Source organism: Raphanus sativus, chromosome 4 (assembly GCF_000801105.2).
Source record: "Raphanus sativus cultivar WK10039 chromosome 4, ASM80110v3, whole genome shotgun sequence".
NCBI classification, from domain to species: Eukaryota; Viridiplantae; Streptophyta; class Magnoliopsida; order Brassicales; family Brassicaceae; genus Raphanus; species Raphanus sativus.
In genome coordinates, this window is record NC_079514.1 from 29,227,945 (window position 1) to 29,250,015 (window position 22,071).

The 22,071-nt window shown below is 35.7% G+C and overlaps 2 protein-coding genes and 1 non-coding gene across 4 annotated transcripts; 2 read left to right on the top strand and 1 right to left on the bottom strand.

The window, feature by feature from the left end:
* The first annotated feature begins 2,166 nt into the window (after positions 1–2,166).
* Positions 2,167–4,421, top strand: LOC108854739 (putative glutamine amidotransferase GAT1_2.1). 2 transcript variants are annotated; one of them, XM_018628376.2, is made up of 5 exons: positions 2,167–2,367; positions 2,520–2,833; positions 2,926–3,342; positions 3,443–3,652; positions 4,042–4,421. In XM_018628376.2, exons 1-5 carry the CDS (start codon positions 2,283–2,285, stop codon positions 4,297–4,299), a joined length of 1,284 nt encoding a protein of 427 aa, XP_018483878.1. In that variant the 5' UTR covers positions 2,167–2,282; the 3' UTR covers positions 4,300–4,421. The 2 variants fall into 2 exon arrangements, with proteins under 2 accessions (XP_018483878.1, XP_018483879.1); XM_018628377.2 differs by having other exon boundaries at positions 2,323–2,440.
* Positions 4,422–14,268: 9,847 nt separating this feature from the next.
* On the bottom strand, positions 14,269–16,983 carry LOC130511269 (uncharacterized). The gene is made up of 5 exons (XM_057008183.1): positions 16,689–16,983; positions 16,490–16,610; positions 15,517–16,369; positions 15,085–15,462; positions 14,269–15,006 (listed from the first exon to the last, which is right to left on the bottom strand). The coding sequence occupies exons 1-5, from the start codon at positions 16,981–16,983 to the stop codon at positions 14,269–14,271; spliced, it is 2,385 nt and encodes a 794-aa protein (XP_056864163.1).
* LOC130512085 (small nucleolar RNA R71) lies at positions 16,256–16,362 on the top strand. Its single transcript, XR_008945646.1, has one exon. It is a non-coding gene; the product is annotated as a small nucleolar RNA R71 (small nucleolar RNA).
* Positions 16,984–22,071: the final 5,088 nt, after the last annotated feature.

A 22,071-nucleotide genomic window follows, 5' to 3' on the forward strand; every position in this document is an offset into this window, starting at 1 on the left:
TAAATTATTTTGAGCTTAATTTCCGTGTTTAATATATTCCCTAAAATAAATGAGCTGATTTTTAGGAATATTCATATTTAAAATCGATTCTAACAATATTAAACTTAGATAACATTACCGTTAATTATTTTGAACAAAATTCAAGTTTAAATTCGATATTAAAATGTATTATGAATATTCCTTAAATATATGTTTAACTTACCATTAATTATTTTGAACAATAAAATCTATATATGCTAAGATTTTAAAATATTTAAACTACTTATAGAACAAGATGAAATATTTGTAACTGGATATTATTTATATATAATTAAATCTCACCTAAGATTATATATTTTTCAAGAAATTCTAAAATAAATGTTTAACCATTTTAGTTGCTATTAATTATTTTCAACAAGAAAATTTAATACTGAAATTCAAATATCTTTGAATTACTTGTAAAACAATGTTTAATGTTTATAACCAAATATTTGTTTTCTAACATATCTAAATCTTACCAAAATATCCATATCTGATCAAAATATTTATTCTTTTTATATTTGGCAAACAATTTCATGTTACAAGAAGTATTACTCAAACTATCAATAGGTCAACATTAATTTGTCAAATGTTTAATAACGGGTACGGGTCACTATTTTTACAGCATATAAACTATTTTATTGTTATGTTTATAAAAATTTAGAAATATGATAAATATTCAAAAATATAAACCGATAGATATTTAAATAATATTCATTTATATAAAAAATGAAAATAAGTATCCATCCGGTGGGACGGATCCAGCTTTAGTAAATATCATTATACTAACTTAACTTATACTAGATTAGGACCCGCCCTAAAGGGCGGAAATTGATTTGTCAAATTTCAATTAATAATATATGGTATATATAATATGTGTATATAATATTATATATATTTTGTGTAACATTTATATATATACATATTAGACATATATATAATATTTTATTAAATATATATAGAATTTAATAGTGTTATAATTTGTGTTGTATTTGTTATTAGTTTGTATTTAATCTTCTTTCATTTTTAGTATAATAATTTGCTTTGTCACACCTTTTACCTTTTAACTTATACACATAGTTATGCTATTTTTCAAAAAAAAACTTATACACATAGTCTCGTAAAATGTAATATATAAAAAACATATTTAAAAAATCTATTGACCATATGCCACCATTATTTGGTTGTTTGAACAAAAAAAATCATGTTCTTGCATAACTGTGTATGTTGTGATATGATGTAGGTGAAGAGTAAATATATGGAAGTAAAGTTAGTGATACGAACATGAGCTTATGTTGGTCTATGCCACAATTATTTGGTTTTTGGAAGATCAATGAGCATAAGCATACACGGTCTTTGTATGCTTACGTTGTAAATGGATCGGATATTTTTTCTCTTATGTCTTGAATGATATGGAACTCGTTGATTTAAGAGTGGTTCGGTTTTATATGATCTAATTATATTAAGAGATTAACCAAAAATATTATAAAAGTGTTACTGGTTAGGTTTAACTAATCTATGTTGGTTAAGATTTGGTTTAATTTAAATTGGTAAGTTGCATTGTATAGGAGGCATGATATATTCTAGCAACAACTATGAAAGAGTCCAAAATTTAAATGAGAACTTCAAATAGTAGATAATCCCTAAATTAATAGATTAGATTATAAACATTAAATATCAGATTACAGTATTCCAACAACAATGTATACTTTTAAGTGGCACAAAATTGTGGAACAGAGCTTCATAATTACGTTGAGACATTATTAGTGAAGTGGGACACCACGTGAAATTAATTACATATGGAAACCCAAGAAAATTTAGATTTGAACTGAGGAAGTTGTTAACCAGCCACAACTTACTTGATTTCTGATCATTTCCATTTTCATTTTACCTCAAATTTATATTTATTCACTGATTCAAATATTGATTTTCCTTTTCTAAAATTTAGGATATAATCCATTTCAAGCGACGCTAGTCATCAACTTTTAATACCCTGTTTCCTACTGTATTTCCTTCGACGTCCAACTAACACAAAAAAAAATTTATATATATTTATTTCAAAACTTATTATAGTTAACAAAATAAAAATAAAAAAATAAATGATGAAATGCATTTCTTTTCACTATAAATTCACGTTTTCCCTTTCATTCTCGTCACAATAAACTCCAATAAACTCTTTTCTGTTTCTTCTCACGTCACATCTGATCTCAAAGAAACAATATTTTCTCCTGAATCTCTCAACTTTCTTTTTCTTGTCTGAATAAATGGAGAATCTGTCTCGAGTCCTCCCTCGTGTCCTCGTCGTCTCTAGACGCACCGTTCGTAAAAACAAATTCGTCGACTTCGTTGGTTCTTCTCTAACCTCTCTGTTTTGTTGCATGCATGGTTCTGTTTTGTGATTTAAAAATCAAAAGTTTTGAATGTATGTTTTCGTGGGTTCTCTCTGTTTTCTTCTATAAATGTTTCTTTAGATAATGATAACCGTTAGTTTTTATTTTCAGGTGAATATCATCTTGATTTGATAGTTCGTTACGGATGTGTACCGGTGATTGTTCCACGAGTCACTGGTGTTCACATGTTGCTTGAGAGCTTCAAGCCAATCCATGGAGTTCTTCTTTGTGAAGGAGAAGATATTGATCCTTCTCTTTATGAATCTGAAATCTCTTCTCTTTCACCTGAAGAGCTAAAAGAGATTAGAGAAACACATGCGAGTGATACATCCATTGACAAAGAGAAAGATTCCATTGAGTTAGCTCTTGCTAAGCTCTGTCTCGAACAGAATATTCCTTACTTAGGAATTTGCAGAGGATCGCAAGTAATATCTATGTCTCTGTTTTGGAAGTTTATGTGTTTTCTAGCTTTCTCTAGGATTAAATTTTTAATGATGGATGATAACATTTTTCGCAGATTTTGAATGTTGCATGTGGAGGGACTCTTTATCTTGATTTAGAGAAAGAGCTTACGAATAAGTTACCGGAAGAGCGTAGAACGAAGCATATAGATTATGATAATTATGATGAGCATAGACATGTTGTGAGGATTGTTGAGAACAGTCCACTTCATTCTTGGTTTAAAGATTCGTTGGATGGAGAAAATATGGAGATTTTGGTTAATAGTTACCATCATCAAGGTGTCAAGAGGTTGGCACAGAGGTTTGTGCCAATGGCGTTTGCTTCTGATGGATTGATGGAAGGCTTTTACGATCCGGATGCGTATAATCCTGAAGAAGGGAAGTTTATAATGGGTTTGCAGTTTCATCCTGAAAGAATGAGATCAAATGATCTTGATGAGTTTGATTATCCTGGTTGTCCTGCAGCATATCAGGTTTGTGTTCTTGAAAATTAATTTATACACTAATTGTGTCATTAAAAGAAACTTGTGAGTTGAGATTTTTTTATAAGGTGTTTTTATGATTTTGATTTAGGAATTTGCAAAGGCGGTGATTGCGTATCAGAAGAAGTTGAATAGCTCAATGTCTCTTCCAAAGACGTTGGTACTTGACGGAGATATGGAGAGTAAAAGAATGATACTTGTTCGATGTTTCTCACTTGCGAGGTATATGTATATTAAAGGAGCACCTGGGAAGAACCCGTCAAAAGTATCAGAGCTCGAAGTTGGAGCCGAATTTCTTGAGGTCAAGATTGCCAAATCTCTCTGCTTAACTTTAAGTCAAATATTGATGCAAAAGGCAAATTGGTTTAGAGAGTACTTCTTTGGCCTCTCGCAGTCCTAAAGGGTCACATAGTAAAAGTTGTCTTTTTAAAATACGACTATGCATTTCAGTGGGGGTTAGGTAATGCCTATGGTTGTTGTGTGAGCCAAAGGGATCCCGAACCGGGCCAGCTTGTTTTATAACGCAATTCCAAACACTCTTATCTGGTTATGATTTCGGCGTTTGACACAAACATGCATGCGGACCTCAATAACTCTTTATTTCTTGACAATTTTTTGTTATCAATGTATGGATTTATCTCCCTTTACCGAATTAAATAATGTTTTGGTGTATGGTGTGCGCTGTTGTAGTCAAACACGGCGCTAAGCACGGAGCAAGAGACGAGGCTGAAGGAGATGGGAGCGACGGTGAGAAACGGAGGATCATATATGAAAAAGTTGAAAGTAGACGAGGAGAAGCACAGGATAGTGAGGAATATGATGAACAAAATGAACATAGAGCAACTCTCAGAGCTTATGTCCTTTTATCATTTGATGGGGAATATCTGTGGAGAAGTCTTGGAGCAAAGGCTTCGTGGTAATGTTGATAAATGCTTCAAGGATATGTGAATGTTTACATGAAAGGCAGAGCATGCTTTCAGAAATAAGGCGACTTTGTGAATTTGCCAACAAATTTGGTTTTGTAAATTTACTAGTAATGCAAACACAATGACGATCTAAACGTTTTGTGACACTACCACCTTTATCATGAATGGGATTAAAAACACCAGCAACATGTATTATGAAGGGCACTGACGTCCCGATAAATTTGGTGGCCCAAAGCATATTTATATTAAAAAATGGTAAATCCGGAAAGAGAATGTGAAAGTTCCGGTGATCACGCACTGTGATAATCTAAGTGTAGATGGATTCGAACTCAGGTCCTTTAGGATCTATGGAACGCTATGCTACCACCCGACCACAGACACGTGGTTTTTATATAATATTATTTATATTTACTTGTAAAATATATTTATATACATATATATACAATATTTTCTTCTGAATATATATACAATATTTTCTTCTGAATATATATATATATATATATGTATTACTTTAGTTTGGTTGTATATAAAAAATTCAGATGACCATAGATTATTAGTAGATATTTCATCTACAATATTTAGAATGTTAAAAAATAAAAAATAGTAGTTTGTTTGAATAATTATTACTTGTTTATCTTAAGTAACACAAAAATAAAAAATAACACATGTGAAAAAAAAAAATTTTAACATTACAAAGTTCAACATAAACCATAATATTGAAGATTCAAGAATTTACCTAAAACAAGAAGTCAATATAATGTCTTTTAACCATTTAAGAAAATGTGGCCTAAAAAATCTAATTATAAAATCAGTTACCTAAAAAACTTGTTAGAAATTTTGTGGCCTAAAGCTTTAGCTTTACTAGGAAGGGTCATTCACTAGAAAAATAACAAAGAACTAGAGCTTGATCCGTGCGACCGCACGGATGTTTATTTAATGATTTATTTATATCATATATTTTGTTATTATATCGTATTATATATTCTATATTAGATGTGTGTTAGAGTACTTATGTAACTATACAAAAAATTGGACGTACATATATATTAATATACTATGCTGGATCAAAGTTATATTGATATTTTTCATATTTATGATTGAAATGTATTATTAATATATTATAAGTTTGGATCAAACTAAAAATGAATTACAAATATTCTAAAAACCCAATTGGATAAGATATAATTTGACCCGTATATTTTAACAAAATCATGGCAATAAAATTAATTTTATTTTAAAACATGAAGCTGATATCGCTGGAACATTCCTTTTTATAAAAACATTTGATGATAATATTCCAAAAAATTATAATTAATTAGGAAGTTTAAAACACAAGTGAATCAGCCTACTATATATACAAAATACTTTTTTCGTAAGTTATAGTAGTAATCATTAATTTGTTTATATATGGTAATGTATACATATTATAACACCAAAAACGTGGAAGCTAATTTTTAAAAATAAATTACATAGTTTAGGTTGTTTCCATAGTTCGTTAATATTTGTTTCAATAGTTTTTGAATATAGATGTATTTAAGTTGATTTAATTACATTTGACTAAAATTTATTTAAGAAAAACACATTAATCTAATTAGAAAAGACAAGTATTAAAATAGGACATTTAATTTAATTATATTTAACTCAAATTCATTTAAGAAAAATACATTAATCTAACTGAAAAGACAAGCATTAAAATAGGAAAATTTAATTTAATTTTCAGTGGCATTGAAGTGTAATTAAATTTGAAAACTAAGGGTATTTTTATATGTGTACTTCTGTTTTAATAAAGTAGATGAAAAAAAGGATGAGAAGAGGAAAAAGGAAAAAAAGAGACATTTCTTCCGGGAGAGATTCTGGTTTTTATTTAAGAAACTCTTTTACATTTGTCATTTTCCTATTATCAAATATTTTTTAATGCTCTACTTAGGGTCTCACTGGTTCAAACGCAGATGTTATAGATGCAGAAGTTTGCGGATACAAATGGTTACAGTTTCTACCATTATTAAACATTTTAGGTGCTTGGTATAATGCTTGAAAATTGTTGGGTTTCCAAATCATTTTTTGACTGGTTTATCCACACAAAAATGCAAAAAATAATTAATAAAAATTATTTAATAGAAAAAAATAATTATAAGAAATTATAGTTAAAATGGTAATTATAAAATCTAATAACATAATAAAAAAAATAATAACTAAAAACAAATAAATTTTTGACATGATTATTGTTTCATTCATTCTAATGATCACCAAAACATACACATCATATAATGGTGATTCAATGAAAAAGAAGGAGGTAGAAGGCGGTTTGACAGTTCTTTCCTCCCCTTTAAACAAATGATGATCGACTGTGGCATATGCTGGAATATCCTTGTTTTGGCAATCTAATATCTTGGGTGGAAAAGAGAGAACAAACAAAATTGAAATGTCGTCTTGGTCGAGCATTAGGTAATGAAAATCGGCATGAAAAATTTCCTCATTCATCTGTTACATATCTACATATATGGAACTCGGATTATCGTCCAATTCTAGCTAATATCATGATTAAACCATTTCGAGCAAAGAAAATTTTTTTTGATAAAAACTAGTTAGATAGTGAGAAAATAAGACAAGTGCTACAAGATGGGTAGATTTCTCCTGAGTTACCACCGGATGCGAATATTATGGCTCACATTGTTAGTTGTCGAACGGCACTAAGCTAATGTAGAAGACATAACAATATGAACTTGGAATCAAGTAGAGGAGCTGAACAAAAAATTTGATGCCATGTATGCGGATGACAATGTTACAACTGAGGAGATCTCAACTGCCTTGAAAGATCTTTTAGAAGCTCTTAAGGCGGAGGAATTGCCTTGGAAGCAAAAAAGTAGGATTCTTTGGTTGAGAGAGGTGATTGATATACCATAGATTTTATCACATTTAGACCATGATATATGTGCTTTATTGACTCTATTATATGGGTTTGGAGTATGTTTTAGAGTGTTTTCAGGTTCATGTACGATTCGGAGAACTTTGGTGATTATAGTGCTTTTTGAGGTGCACAACTGCACAAATGCGTCAGATGTTTATCCTAAACCCGAACCATATATCCAAAACCCAAATTCTAAACCCTAAATTCAAACCTATACCCTAAACCAATCTTATATCCTATACCCTAAACCCAAATCCTATACCCTAAACCCAAACCATATACCCAAGCCCAAATTTTATACCCTAAACCCAAATCGTAAATCCTAAATCCAAATCTTTAAGTTTAGGGTTTGAGTTTAAGATTTAGAATTTAGGTTTAAGGTATACGGTTTGAGTTTAGGGTATAGGATTTGGGTTAAGGGTATATGATATAGGATGAATTTAGGGTATAGGGTTTGGATTTAGGGGTTATGGTTTGGGTTTAAGGTTTAGAATTTGAGTTTAGGGTAATGGTTTGGGTTTTGGGTATAAGATTTGGATTTAAGGTATATATTTGGGTTTAGAACTTAAGGTTTAGGGTTTAGAGTTTAGTTAGCGTCAATAAAATTGACATTATTTTTTTTAAATATCTTTTAAATAATTTAATATTTTTATTTAATTATCTACATGACACTTTGATTGGTTTTAAGGGGAGTGGTGAATTTAAAGGTTCACCATATGGGGTGAACCTAAGTATTGTCCTTACTGTATTATTAAATCACTAGCCTAGCTCAATCGCGACTGTTGAGTTTATTGTGTGTCCACGCTTTTTGTGGATTCAATCCCAAAGTACTACAACTGAACTTTTTATTTGAGAGAGTAAAGTCACTCTTTATGGTAATTCGAGTGATATTAAATTTGGCGTTGTTGCCAAGGAGAATTGGATCACCATAAAACTCAATTTGTTAATTAGGTTTTTTTCTAGGTTTTTATATTTAATTTACTTAGCTAAAAAAATTCTTGTGTTTCAGGTGCATACATATGAGTGCCAAAAAAAACGAGGGAATGGGGTTGTTACTAGTAGAGCCACTAGATTTAGAACGTGTGATCCATAAGTCTAAAGAGGTAGTCAACACACTTTAAGCAGCGATCAATAGCATAGAAATCCAACTATCGAACGACAGTGTATGTCTGAGACTGAAGAGAGTACTACCAGATCAGATATATGAAACAAAATCAGCATTCATAGCAGGAAGACATATTGCATATAACATAATGATTGCTCTGGAGATATTTCATGCCCTTAGGACAAAGCCAGGGGGTCGACAAAAGAGAACGGCCATTAAAAAAGATATGAGCAAAGCTTATGATCACATGGAATTGATATTTATCTAAAAAGTGCTTGAGAAAATGGGCTTTTCAGACAGATCAAATGGATGATGAGATGTGTGTCTACTATCAAGTACAAATTTCTCCTGAATGGCCAACTCAGAGGGAACATAGTCCCACAGAGAGGACTTAGACAAGGAGATCATTTGTCTCCTTTCATTTTTATCTTGCGCACGGAAGCGCTCATTAGCCTTCTTAATCATGTAGAGAATCAAGGAAAAATAACGGGAATGTGCGTCGCACGTGCTAGTCCCCCGGTATCTCACTTGTTATTTGCTGATAATAGGATTTTCTTTTGTAAGGCGGAGCTTCGTGAGTGTGATTCTGTTTGGAAAAATCCCAAGAAATATTAAACAAGAAACAAAATCTACTTTGGGGAATGAGAATGAAGGAGGAATAGGAAACTACTTAGGCATTCCAAAAGATATAAGTGGATATAAGTGGATCGAAGTGTAGGATCTTTGCTTTCCTTAAGGATAGCTCAACCATAGATGGCTGCAAAAAGGAGGAAAGGAGATACTAATAAAAGTCATATCCCTTGCATTACCCACTTACGCAATGTCTAGCTTTCTCCTACCGCTTGAGATATGTGAAAAATTAGCAACTGCCATTGTACATTTTTGGTGGAGTACAAACCCACCTAATCGAGGAATACACTGGAAAACTTGAGATAAACTATGCAAACCGAAGGATGAAGGAGGCATTGGATTCAGACCAATTCATGAACTTACTCTTGCTTTGCTGGCAAAGTAACTGTGGAGATTGATCCAATTCCCAGACTCTCTCCTCGCGAGAGTCCTCAGAGGCAGATATTACGTCTGAATATGCCACTGAGAGCTTCTGAAGCTGATGCACCTTCATATGTTTGGACAAGTTTGTCGGCCGCAAAGCCGTTAATTTTATTGGGGATACGACAAATGGTACACTCAGGACACCAGATTCATATGTAGGAGTATCCATGGATCCCACTATCCCAGCAAGGGCTGCTCAACCAGCTGTGCCAGTATTCCACCCTATCATGCCAATGAGTCAGCTTATCCAAGGCTCGCCAAGAGAAAAGAATGTCGATATGTGTATACCGTAAAGTCAGGATATTGGGTTCTGAGGAACATCCTAGACCGAAACCCTGAACCTTTGGTGTTAGAGCCGAGTATTTCGAAACTACAAGCTTATGCTTGGAAACTCAATCCCCCCCCCACCAGAAGATTCGTTACTTGGTAAGTCAAAAATGATCTCAGGGTACTTGGCAGTGACAGGAAATTTAACACGTCGTCATATGCGGTGTGATAACCACTGTCAGAGATGTGGGGAGGAGGATGAAACTGTCAAACATGTGATTTTTGAATGTCCACCTTCACTACAATCATGGGATTTGGCCTCAACCCCGTTTTTCCCGATGTTTTTTTGATATCGAGTATATACTCTAATATGGATTATCTATTCTGGAGAAAGAATGCAGTAGAAGATCCGGAGCTAGACAGAGATCCATATCAATGGATCATCTGGTATCTCTGGACAGCCATAAATGATAGGCCTGGGCGTTCAGGTCTTTGGGTCGGGTTCGGGTCGGTTCCTTTCGGGTCCACGTTCTTTCGGGTCCTAAACATTTGGACCTAATAGGTACTTCTTGGTCCGGGTTCGGTTCGGTTCTTCTGATAAGACATTGATCGGGATCCGACAGAATTGATAAGACATGCCCAAAATGAATGTAATGCCTGATTTGATAAAAACTCAAAACCAGATGTTGATGTACAAATACCACAACAAACACAGAATACACATGCCTTACGTCTGCAAAGTATTTGTTTGGTTGCAAAGTATTTGTTTGGTTGATGGATCTTGGACCGTGGAATCACAATATAGAGTCTATGGCTGGGTATGGCCGGAAGAAGTAGGAAATGAACAACTCATGGGATTAAAAAAAAGGATCGATGAATGTCACCTTTGCATTCAGAATTAGAGGCCCTCATTTGGTCAATTGAGAATATGATACAGCATACAACTTGTCACATTTTGGGACAGACTGTAAAGAGTTAATTTCAATGATAAAGGATCCGACAGCAAAGCCAGGCTTCTCACCGGAACTAAGAGTGCTAGCATAACTTCAGGAACACTTTCAATATTTCAAGATTATTCATGTTCCAAAGACACAAAACAAGACTGCCGATTCTCTAGCCATGACTGCAAGAGTGTTCCATAAAAGCTTAGTTTTTATTGGTTTGTTCTATCCCGGTCTAGATTCCCATATCACCTCTAGTTTGAATGATATATCAGCCGTCTGATGTCAAAAAGAAAGCATATACTGGTGATTCAGAGAATTAAACAACAAAACATATCATAAATTGATAATAGGACTTTTCAAGGGTCCCTATCAAATGAAGTAGTATATGAGATGTCCAACCAATCCTAAGTGATTTCAATGAATACAAATCCATGCTTAATCTAAGTGCAATCAGGTTTTGAATGATGATATGAACTAGAACTATGCTAAGTGCAATAAAGAAACAAGCTTTCAATCAATCAAGGACAATAGGACTCATGGGAATAGGCATTTGACTTTAAGTGATTAAGATCTAATCTAAGGGTGGCAAGCTTTCAATCAAGAGACTTCCTTAAGTCTTTAACACTAAAATAAACAAGTTCTATGGTCAAGAAGAATGTTCATTTGCTTTAATCAACTAGACATCAAAGGTCTTTGAGCCTAAAAGACTTAAGCAATCATTAAGAATGAGTCTAATAACTATCTAAACTCCCTTAACATCAAAGGTCTTTGGTAAGGCAAGTTTAGAGCAAGCTCTACTTGGTTCAGACATTTCATCAAACACCTTATGGGTGGAAAATATCTAGAGCTCTAGATTAAAGAGACCAACTTTAATCTAGCATTGAGAGTAGTAGACAAGCAAAGAAACAAGAGGTCTAACACTAAACACCCTAGATCTTCACTTAATCACTCTAATCACCCTAGCCCATGAATCCAAAAGGTAACTACTCACTAATAGACATGAATAACCCAAAACCCATGGATGATTGAAGGTTAATCATGCTTAGTGGTCAAGATTAATCAATAAACACAAGAGATAGAGATGAAAAGAAGTTAAAGATTAAATCTTTCACCAAAATAGCAATGTGTTTATAGAGAAAACAAGCTTAGTCCCTACTTTTGGGCTACAAGAGTATTTATATGGTCTTTGGAAAACCTAATGGTTTCCATAGAAAAGTCTAAAATGCCCTATTAAAACTACTAAAATCGACCAAGGAAATACTCTGGAGTGGGTGATCTCAGCCGCTGCACAAACCCGCTCTGGATGTCGTGTGAACCACAGCTGCTTCCTTTGCTCGCTGCACTCACCCGCTCTGGATGTCGTGTGAAGCACAACTACTTCCTTTTCCCGCTTCCATTGGTCGCTCTAGTGCTTAGATGCTTTGATGAGACTTGGGCGATCATTCCTTGTGTGGAGTGGGTACATCAAGTCGCTCTATGTAGCCGCTCCACTGCTCGTTTGGTGTAGAGTGACTCTTCAATGTCGCTGCCATCAACTCCTCTAGTACTTGGGAGTGGTGATTTATGGTCGAAATCTGATGGGAAATGGGAGTGGCTTGATGAGGTCACTGCCAAGACCCACTCTGAACCAAGCTCCACATATAGCTACGTCTTCAACCCGCTGCAAGGACCCGCTGTGTGCCTTGATCCGTCTGAGCTCGATCATAACTCAATATACATTTCTTCTTGACTTGGAATGGCTTCAAACACCTCCAAGAACTCAATGGCACACTCCAACACCTAATAAGGACAATGCATGCAATATGGACTCTAAAGATGCTTAATTCTTAATCTACATGATCATTATGTACAAGAAATGATGGTTAAAAACATGTAAATATGCAACATATCAACTCCCCCACACTAGTCCTTTACTTGTCCTCAAGTAAACTTTCCAAAAACAAAAGGAGGAGAGATATAAAAATGGGAGCTTAAAGCCAAACGAAACACTCATACCACTCAACTTGACATCCTAAAGAAACATAGAAAATAGTATGAGTAAACTCTCTTATTAAACTCTAGCTTCTCAAGGCCTATCCATACTCTTATGCCTTTACACAAGTTGCAATGCTCATCAACCAACAAGTTCCTTCAACCAACTCTCACATTAATTCACACACACACACACACAAGGTAAATTCTCACAAATGGGCACATGATCTCAATCATTTGGCTAGGTAAGCAAATGGTCTAATGTGAATGAAGAGGAGGGTTCAAATGCATCATTTCAAGGTGGCAATCACTCAAGAATCAAGGAGCTTGATCATTATGCAAAATTTATCTAAGACTAGGAGCAATTCTTAGCATACATGGATTCATCCTCATCATTCTACCCATTCCTAAGTGATTACAAATTCTACACCCCTTTCATTCATCCCATACCTCAAAATAACAAACACTCACATCACTCACCCAATGAACAACTCTCTTTTCTTATGATTTAACCACTAAGGACCTCTTAATCACTTTTTAAGCTCTAAACCCTTTTTATTTTCTCTTCCCACTATCTTATTGAATCTTTCATTTTCTTTTCTTTTCTATTTTTCTTCTTTTTTCGTTCTTTTTTTTTCTTTTTTTTATAGATAACGGGAAGGTCTCAAACAATACAAACAAGAGCTTTCTTTTCTTTTTATTCTAGGTCCCTAGGGCTTTTCTTTCTCATCTTTCTCACCCCTCAAACCCAAGACATTAAACCTTTAAGAAACATACACCCACTCACCATCCTAAAAGCTAGCTCAAATGATGACCCTATACTAGCAAGATATGAGAACAAATCCATGTCGCTCCCAATACTCTCAAGATTTTGCACATGACAAACTATCAAAAGAGGTCTCACTCATGCAAATCAATGTAGGCTTCAAAGAATGGTAAGGGTTTTAGGGTAAGGGAGGGCCATTTGGGTTAACAAAGAGTGGTACAATGGAAAAGATAACACAAATGTGTATGAGATCCATGATCAAGTATGCAAATGCCCATATGCAAGAGAGATTAAGTTCATTTAAATCAAGATTCAGGTTGGAGCTGGTCTCAAGAACAATGCCAATATCCAGCAAGCAAACATGTTTCAAGAAGAGTTTTCAAAGCTCGAAGCGTGCAAGGCTTTAAAGAGATGCCTAAGCTACTTGATATGTTTAACTAGGGTGTCAAATTTAGTGCAAACAAGTGTTCTTTACAAGGCATTATCAACAACTGCTCCATATGCAAGTGAATGCAATATATATGATCTAGACTCAATTCTAAGAATGCAAGTGATGCAACTACTTGATTCTTTATGCATTTTTCAAAATTTTAATTTTAATGGTTTTCTATGCATATATGAATGTACAATGCTATGCATGAGACTCACAATCAACAAAGCAAACATGATCAAATACTTGGTACCTCCCCCCACACTTAAATCACACAGTCTCTGTGTGAGTAAGAGAGAAAGAGATACCGAAAATATGATAAAGGCAATGGTATGTACAAAGAAGGGTTGGAGTGATACCTCAAGTGGAAATTGGAGTATAGCACTGGGTGTCTAGGGCTTGAACTTGGAGTTGGCCTGAAACTTCTGCCACACTTATTGAAAACATAAAGAAATGAAATAGCAAGTTTATATACAAAGATAACCATGGGAATTCCTCCCAAGTGAGCTTGTTTTGAGTCACTAGCTTGACTACCTTTTCTCTTGTACTAGTGAGAAGGAGGATCCTTCCCACCTTCAAGAGTGATTGTGAGGACCTGAGTGAGGAGCTCTTGGAGCTTGATGTGGTCGTTTTGAAGCTGAGGAGTGATGATGGCCATTGCGCTTGAAAATGACTTTGACCTGCCCTTGCACTTGACCTTGTACTCAATGACTCCATCCTTGAGCTTCATTGGCTTGAGCTCTTTAGAGGACTCTCCAGCAAGACCTTCTTTCTCAGGTACAACCACTTTAGATTGGGTCTTCTCAATGGATGATTCTTCACAAGTGATTGTTCCACAATACCCAACATCCATTGGAGACTGGATTGGGTAAGAGACAACCTTGTTCACATTGAGGAGTGTGACCTTCTTTTTTGGAAAATCAATACATGCTCCAACTGTTGTGAGAAATGGAGTGCCAAGGATCAAAGGAACTCTCTTCGCACTTGCCATCTTCAGAACAGTGAGGTCTATAGGAATTGTGCATGCTCCAATCTTCAAAGGGAAATCCTTGATGATGCCAATGGGAGTTGTAGAAGATGAATCCCCAAACATAAGAGAAGATGTGTTTGCCTCCATGCTCTCAATACCAAGACTTTTCACCATTTCCAATGAGATCACATTCACACTTGCACCAGAATCAACCAAAGCAACATTCATAGTGATCTTACCAAGGGAGCAAGACAATGTGAACTTCCCTTGAGACTCTAGCTTAGGGAGGGACTGTGGAGAGACTAGTGGATCAATCTTCAAAATGGAGATGTCCAAAAGCTCGGCCACTTATGCTTGGTGGTCTAGAATGTCCTTGATGAGCATCATTTGGACATGAGCTTCACGCATACCGGAGATTTCTGGGAGCCTGACCCCAACATCACTAAGATCTTTCCCGAACTTGGAGATAACCTTCTTCTGAGCTTTGGTGAGAACCCTTTGTAGAAATGGGAGTGGGACCTCATATGGTGGTAGCTCAATTTCAGTGTCTTCTTTCTTTACCTCTTTCAGCTTCTGGCCAGCTCTCCTCTCAACTGGTTTCTCAGCCTTAAGCTCAACTCTCTGTAGATTCGTTGCTTCAACCTTCCTTTCACCTTGTACCTGAACCCTTTCCATAGCTTTATCCACCATCTGTGCTTCAGCTGTTGCTACAACCAATTTCTCAACTTTCCTAAGCTCAGTCCCAAACACTAGCTTCTCAATCTCATCTACCTCTTTCTCATAATCACTCAGCTCAATCTCTGAAGAAGTAGTAGAGATGATAACATTGCAAGACTCCTTGGAATTCTTTTCTGGTTTTCCTGGTAGAGATCCCATTGAGCTCTTGGAAGATGATGGCATAGAGGCGACCTGACTCTCCAAAGTGTTGAAACGAGATGCAAGTTGTAGGAACTTGTTGTTGAGGTCAGAGTAGTTCCCATCAATCTTGTTGTGAAGGTTCTTCAACTCATATCCAACATGCTTCTCACTTCTAGTCTGGGATTCCAAGATCTGTTTCAGTAGAGCATTTGTGTTGCTTTCCTGAGGAGTAGAAGTAGAAGGACTAGCTTGTTGTTGAGAAGGTTGGTTGTTGTAGAGGGGGCTTTGGTGGTAGTTGTTTTGGTATTGAAAGTTTGGCTCTTTCCTATACCATGTGCCATTAGCATTGATGAAGCATAGCTCCTCTTGGCCTTCTAAACCATCAACCTCCTTGATCCCTGCATCCTGCTTTTGTTTCTGGTCTACAACAGAGTTCAACTGCCCTTGCTTAGCCTTCTCTTTGATAAGTATGTCTAGCTTCTCTTGGAGAGACTTAATCTCCTTCCTTGTGTGTTGATCATCACTTTTGTCGGTCCTGTCGTGCTCCCCACTGTAGACTGAATCACTCTTCACCATATTGTCAACCAGCTCCTCTGCATCCTCTTCAGTTCTGCCTAAGAAGAATCCATTGCTTGCTGTGTCTAATCTGGCTCTGTACTCAGGTAGAGCACCCCTGTAGAATGTGCTCAGCAAGCTTTCCTTTGTGAATCCATGGTGTGGACACTGAGACCAATAGCCCTTGAACCTCTCCCATGCTTCACTAAAGCTCTCAAGATTCTTCTGCTGGAAGGTAGAGATTTCATTCCTTATCTTGGCTGTCCTGTAGGCAGAGAAGAATTTCTCTAAGAATGCTCTCTTTCAATCATCCCAAGTAGTGATGGAGTCACTTGGAAGAGTCTTCTCCCATTGGTGTGCTTTATCTCCCAAAGAAAAGGGGAACAACTTGAGCTTGAAGGTATCTTCAGAAACACCATTATTCTTGGACAAGCTACAATACTTATCAAACTTGTCCAAGTGATCATATGGATCTTCAGCAGCAAGGCCATGATACTTGTTGTTCTCTATGGTGTTGAGCAGTCCTGACTTGATCTCAAATTTGTTGTTCTCCACAGCTGGTGCTCTGATTTCCAACCTATAACCATGAATGTGTGGTTGATCATAAGCTCCAATGGCACGAGCTGGGCGTTGTGGGTGTTGTGGTTGGCACTGTGGTCGAAGGTTGGCAGCTCCTTGACCATCTCCTTCTTGGGCAGCTCCCAAGGGGATCTCTCCAGCCGGATTCAGGTTCTGATGATGAGCCATCTCAAAACTCAATCTGTCTAAATGAGCATGTTGCTCCTCCTCTCTCCTCCTCCTTCTATTCTCTCTTTCCAAAGTTCTGATGTCTGGTACTAGTGGAGTGATGTTTGTAGTCCCTCTACTTCTCAAGTTCATACACCTGAAATGCGAAAAGAGGAAGAAGCAGAGCCAATATCACAAAAAAATAAAAATGACTTAGTCTCAAGCAAGTGACCAAATCCCAATGTCAAAATCAACTTAGAACTTGGCAGCGGCGCCAATTTGATAATAGGACTTTTCAAGGGTCCCTATCAAATGAAGTAGTATATGAGATGTCCAACCAATCCTAAGTGATTTCAATGCACTGAGAATACAAATCCATGCTTAATCTAAGTGCAATCAGGTTTTGAATGATGCTATGAACTAGAACTATGCTAAGTGCAATAAAGAAACAAGCTTTCAATCAATCAAGGACAATAGGACTCATCGGAATAGGCATTTGACTTTAAGTGATTAAGATCCAATCTAAGGGTGGCAAGCTTTCAATCAAGAGACTTCCTTAAGTCTTTAACACTAAAATAAACAAGCTCTATGGTCAAGAAGAATGTTCATTTGCTTTAATCAACTAGACATCAAAGGTCTTTGAGCCTAAAAGACTTAAGCAATCATTAATAATGAGTCTAATAACTATCTAAACTCCCTTAACATCAAAGGTCTTTGGTAAGGCAAGTTTAGAGCAAGCTCTACTTGGTTCAGACATTTCATCAAACACCTTGTGGGTGGGAAATATCTAGAGCTCTAGATTAAAGAGGTCAACTTTAATCTAGCATTGAGATTAGTAGACAAGCAAAGAAACAAGAGATCTAACACTAAACACCCTAGATCTTCACTTAATCACTCTAATCACCCTAGCCCATAAATCCAAAAGGTAACTACTCACTAATAGACATGAATAACCCAAAACCCATGGATTATTGAAGGTTAATCATGCTTAGTGGTCAAGATTAATCAATAAACACAAGAGATAGAGATGAAAAGAAGTTAAAGATTGAATATTTCACCAAAATAGCAATGTGTTTAGAGAGAAAACAAGCTTAGTCCCAACTTTTGGGTTACAAGAGTATTTATATGGTCTTTGGAAAACCTAATGGTTTCCATAGATAAGTCTAAAATGCCCTTTTAAAACTACTAAAATCGACCAAGGAAATACTCTGGAGTGGGTGATCTCAGCCGCTGCACAAACCCGCTCTGGATGTCGTGTGAACCACAGCTGCTTCCTTTGCTCGCTGCACTCACCCGCTCTGGATGTCGTGTGAAGCACATCTACTTCCTTTTCCCGCTGCCATTGGTCGCTCTAGTGCTTAGACGCTTTGATGAGACTTGGGCGATCATTCCATGTGTGGAGTGGGTACATCAAGTCGCTCTATGTAGCCGCTCCACTGCTCGTTTGGTGTAGAGTGACTCTTCAATGTCGCTGCCATCAACTCGCTCTAGTACTTGGGACTGGTGCTTTATGGTCGAGATCTGATGGGAAATGGGAGTGGCTTGATGAGGTCACTGCCAAGACCCACTCTGAACCAAGCTCCACATATAGCTACATCTTCAACCCGCTGCAAGGACCCGCTGTGTGCCTTGATCCATCTGAGCTCGATCATAACTCAATATACACTTCTTCTTGACTTGGAATGGCTTCAAACACCTCCAAGAACTCCATGGCACACTCCAACACCTAATAAGGACAATGCATGCAATATGGACTCTAAAGATGCTTAATTCTTAATCACATGATCATTATGTACAAGAAATGATGGTTAAAAACATGTAAATATGCAACATATCATAAATCATAAAACAATAAAGCTGTAATGGAAAAAAAAATCATAATCAACTTTGGTTAGTTTCTTGACTTTTTCCATTGTTTTGAAACCCGACCTAGACATGCGGTTGAACCGGTAAATCTGGTGACCCATGATAAATTTGGTTTGAATTTTCTAAAAAAAAAACAAAATTTAAAAATCCAATAAAACCCACTAAAACCCACTAAAAACTCAGAACCCAGTACCGGTTAAACCAATGGTTAAACTAATAAAAAAATTTAGTTATTATTTTTATAATTTTTACTTAAAGAAAATGAAGTGAATGATCGTAGAGAGAACCAAAATTAGTAGATTTTATTTTCTGTTAAATTATGTTTGTTATCGATAATTTGTTAACAATGCTTTATTTTGGTTTATTTTAGATCTGAAATTTAATTTTAATATTCAAATTATACATTTAAATATTTATAAATTTTTAAGTTTAGATATTTTTGTTAGATGCCATAACTATAAACTTGTTACAAAATAAATTTAGATAGTCCAAACTATTTTTTTGATATTTTTTATGACAAATGAAAATAAATATATAAACTAAAGTTAAGTATTTCCTAAATATCCAAAATATTATTTTATGTTTATAAAAGATTTAGAAAATACTTATATTTATTTTCTATATATCTTTTTCATATCTAATACATTATTATATAATAAAACTAATTCATTTATTAACATGCGGTTCACTCGCGGTCGACCCGATGACCCGGTGATCCGGAACGTTATCCGGTTTGGTGTCTGGGTTGGGTTTTTAAAAACATTGTTTTTTCTTGGGTGGAAGCCATGATTTCAATGGTTTGAAACAAATTAGGGTAAACGTGAATGAGATACTGTCAAATATATACATATGTAATGTTGACTAAAAACAAATTTGAATGTAATCAAGATATATTAAATATAAATCTAATTTTTATCCAACCGCAAACGCTTGTGGGAAGGAGCTTTTGATTTTGAGCAGTACAAAGTGGTTCGAAGCGGTTTATATGACTGTTTCCAAACACTATCAACCGCTACCAATCGTAAAAACTTTGTTTGTGGGTGATAGCGAGGAAACCAGTCAACCCCTTAGAAACTTAGAGTTGCTCATGGCCAAGGACCCACAACGGTATAAAATACTGAAAGCGGAAGCAAATATATTTGTAACACCCTAAAATCCAAAAACAATTTCTATGACCTTAAAAGGGAAAAGCTTGTTAGATTCATGGGTCGTTAGAGTTAAGCTTAGTTTTTTTTTCTTCTTTATAAATTGAAAGCAACACCTTTATTTTTATTCCATCATTTAACTAAAGCGAAATCCTGTAGATATTTTCTGAAAACATGAGATTTTATCCGTCAAGACAATACCTTCTCTCTCACGTCTCTCTCTCTCTCTCTCTCTCTCTCTCTCTCTCTCTCTCTCTCTCTCTCTCTCTCTCTCTCTCTCTCTCTCTCTCTTCTCTCTCTCTCTCTCTCTCTCTCTCTCTCTCTCTCTCTCTCTCTTCTCTCTCCTTGTGATCCATCTTTCTCTTCTCTCCGGCAGTGAGCCGTCACTGGAGCCCAGACTGTGCGCCGTCTTCCTCCGAGCCTGCGAGCAGCCACCGAGCCAAGTGCTTGGATCTGTGTTGCTTGTTTGTGTTTTCTTGTTCCTTGTCTTAAGATCTCTTCAGATCTAGATCAAGGTGAGGTGATTTGAACCTAGTTTGTTTATATTCTTTTATTTTATTTGGTGTTGGAATTAGGATTGATTAGTTATATTTATGTTAGATTGATAGAACATAATGGATGTTAAGATATTATATGCATGATATATACTGCATAAAAACACTGATATTGTTTAAAAATAAACTTATTGAACTGCCTTGTATTGATGAGAGAGATTGATTGTTGCTTTATTGATGTGAATGCTTGAGATGATTGTATTGAAGATAGGTGGATATATGAATGTATTGAACTAAATATGAATGATGTGTATGACAGTTGAAATGTGTTTACACCAATAACGGATGGCAACTACTGTAAGGTCAGTCGGGATGATTGTAAGTCGATAAGAATGAATGATGATAAGAATGAATCTCTCGATAGGATTTAAAGTAGATGAGAAAATTGAGGGAATATGACGCCGGTGCTACAACATCGGGGTGGTAAGATACTGGGGCTCTATGACACCAGGGCACTATGATGTCAGGGTGCTATGATGCCATGGCGCTATCATGCTAGAAAAGGTAGGTAAGGCGATACGAGCCATCAATGTAGAAGGGTGGAACTATCTGAGAGAAGCTGTGTATCTGTGTTAAGATTTAAAAGTGGTAGAGAACGATTAGCTTGCTATTGGCAGAGATAGGTTAGTACTCTATAGATCCTAATGAGGTCTAGATCATCAATTATAACCTATGTATTGTAATGACTGAGTTCATAATGTTGCTTGTTATTAAGGTGTTGTTGATTTCTTGTTTGTTAATGGCTAGTCAGTTTTCATTCTGCATTAAGTAGTATAAATGTTCATGCGGAAAAACTGGTTTAGAACAGCTTTTCATTCTCCTATATGCAAGACTGTAAGTAAAAATGGTGGATATGGTTAGGTTGGTGTGTTATAAAAATGAAACCCGTCTGTAAATCATGGGACCAATAACAGAATTAGGTGGTATGTCTGATTATGTAAACATGTATCCTAAACCCTACTCTCGTAACCCCAGGTTGAATGTAGGCGAGTGTTCCAAAACCGTTGATGAATTAGCCATTAAGCACTATTAATGGGTCTTCAATGGGGTAGACAGTGGAAGCTTTGAGAAATCTTAGGTCTTTAAAAGTTTTTGCGTTTAGGATTAGTTGGAATCGGTGGGTGGCTGAGATTGGACAACAAGAAACCATCTTGGCAAAGAGAGAAAATTAAACGATTTTGGACAGAGAAAATTAAACGATTTTGGACAAAGAAAATTTCTTCTTTGAGGACTGAGGATTATTTGCTCTCCTGAGTATTTTCTGGACCAAAAATGACATAAGATTTTGAGTCTCAGAAATGAAGTAATTACGATTACATAGGAGATTAGATCCGGGGCGATCGCACCTATTGCCCTTCACCCTTGATTAAAGCTGACACTGCTTCCAAATCATTTGTTTTTGTCATTCGGTTCATTTATGCTTTTCAGTTTGTTTGAGGCCAGTTGGCAGGGTCGATCATGGGCTAAGCCTAACTAAATATTCGCCTCAAGCCCCCAAAATTTTTGAAGATTTTTATATGGATAAAAGCCTCCAAATTTATTAAAAAAAAAATTTAGGTCTCCAAATTTTTAAATTTTATCTTTAATCGTCTATAACCCCTAAAATTTCAGGGCCGACCCTGCCAGTCGGATCTTAGACATCGCAAACTCCATTCATCATTTAACATGGCACCATC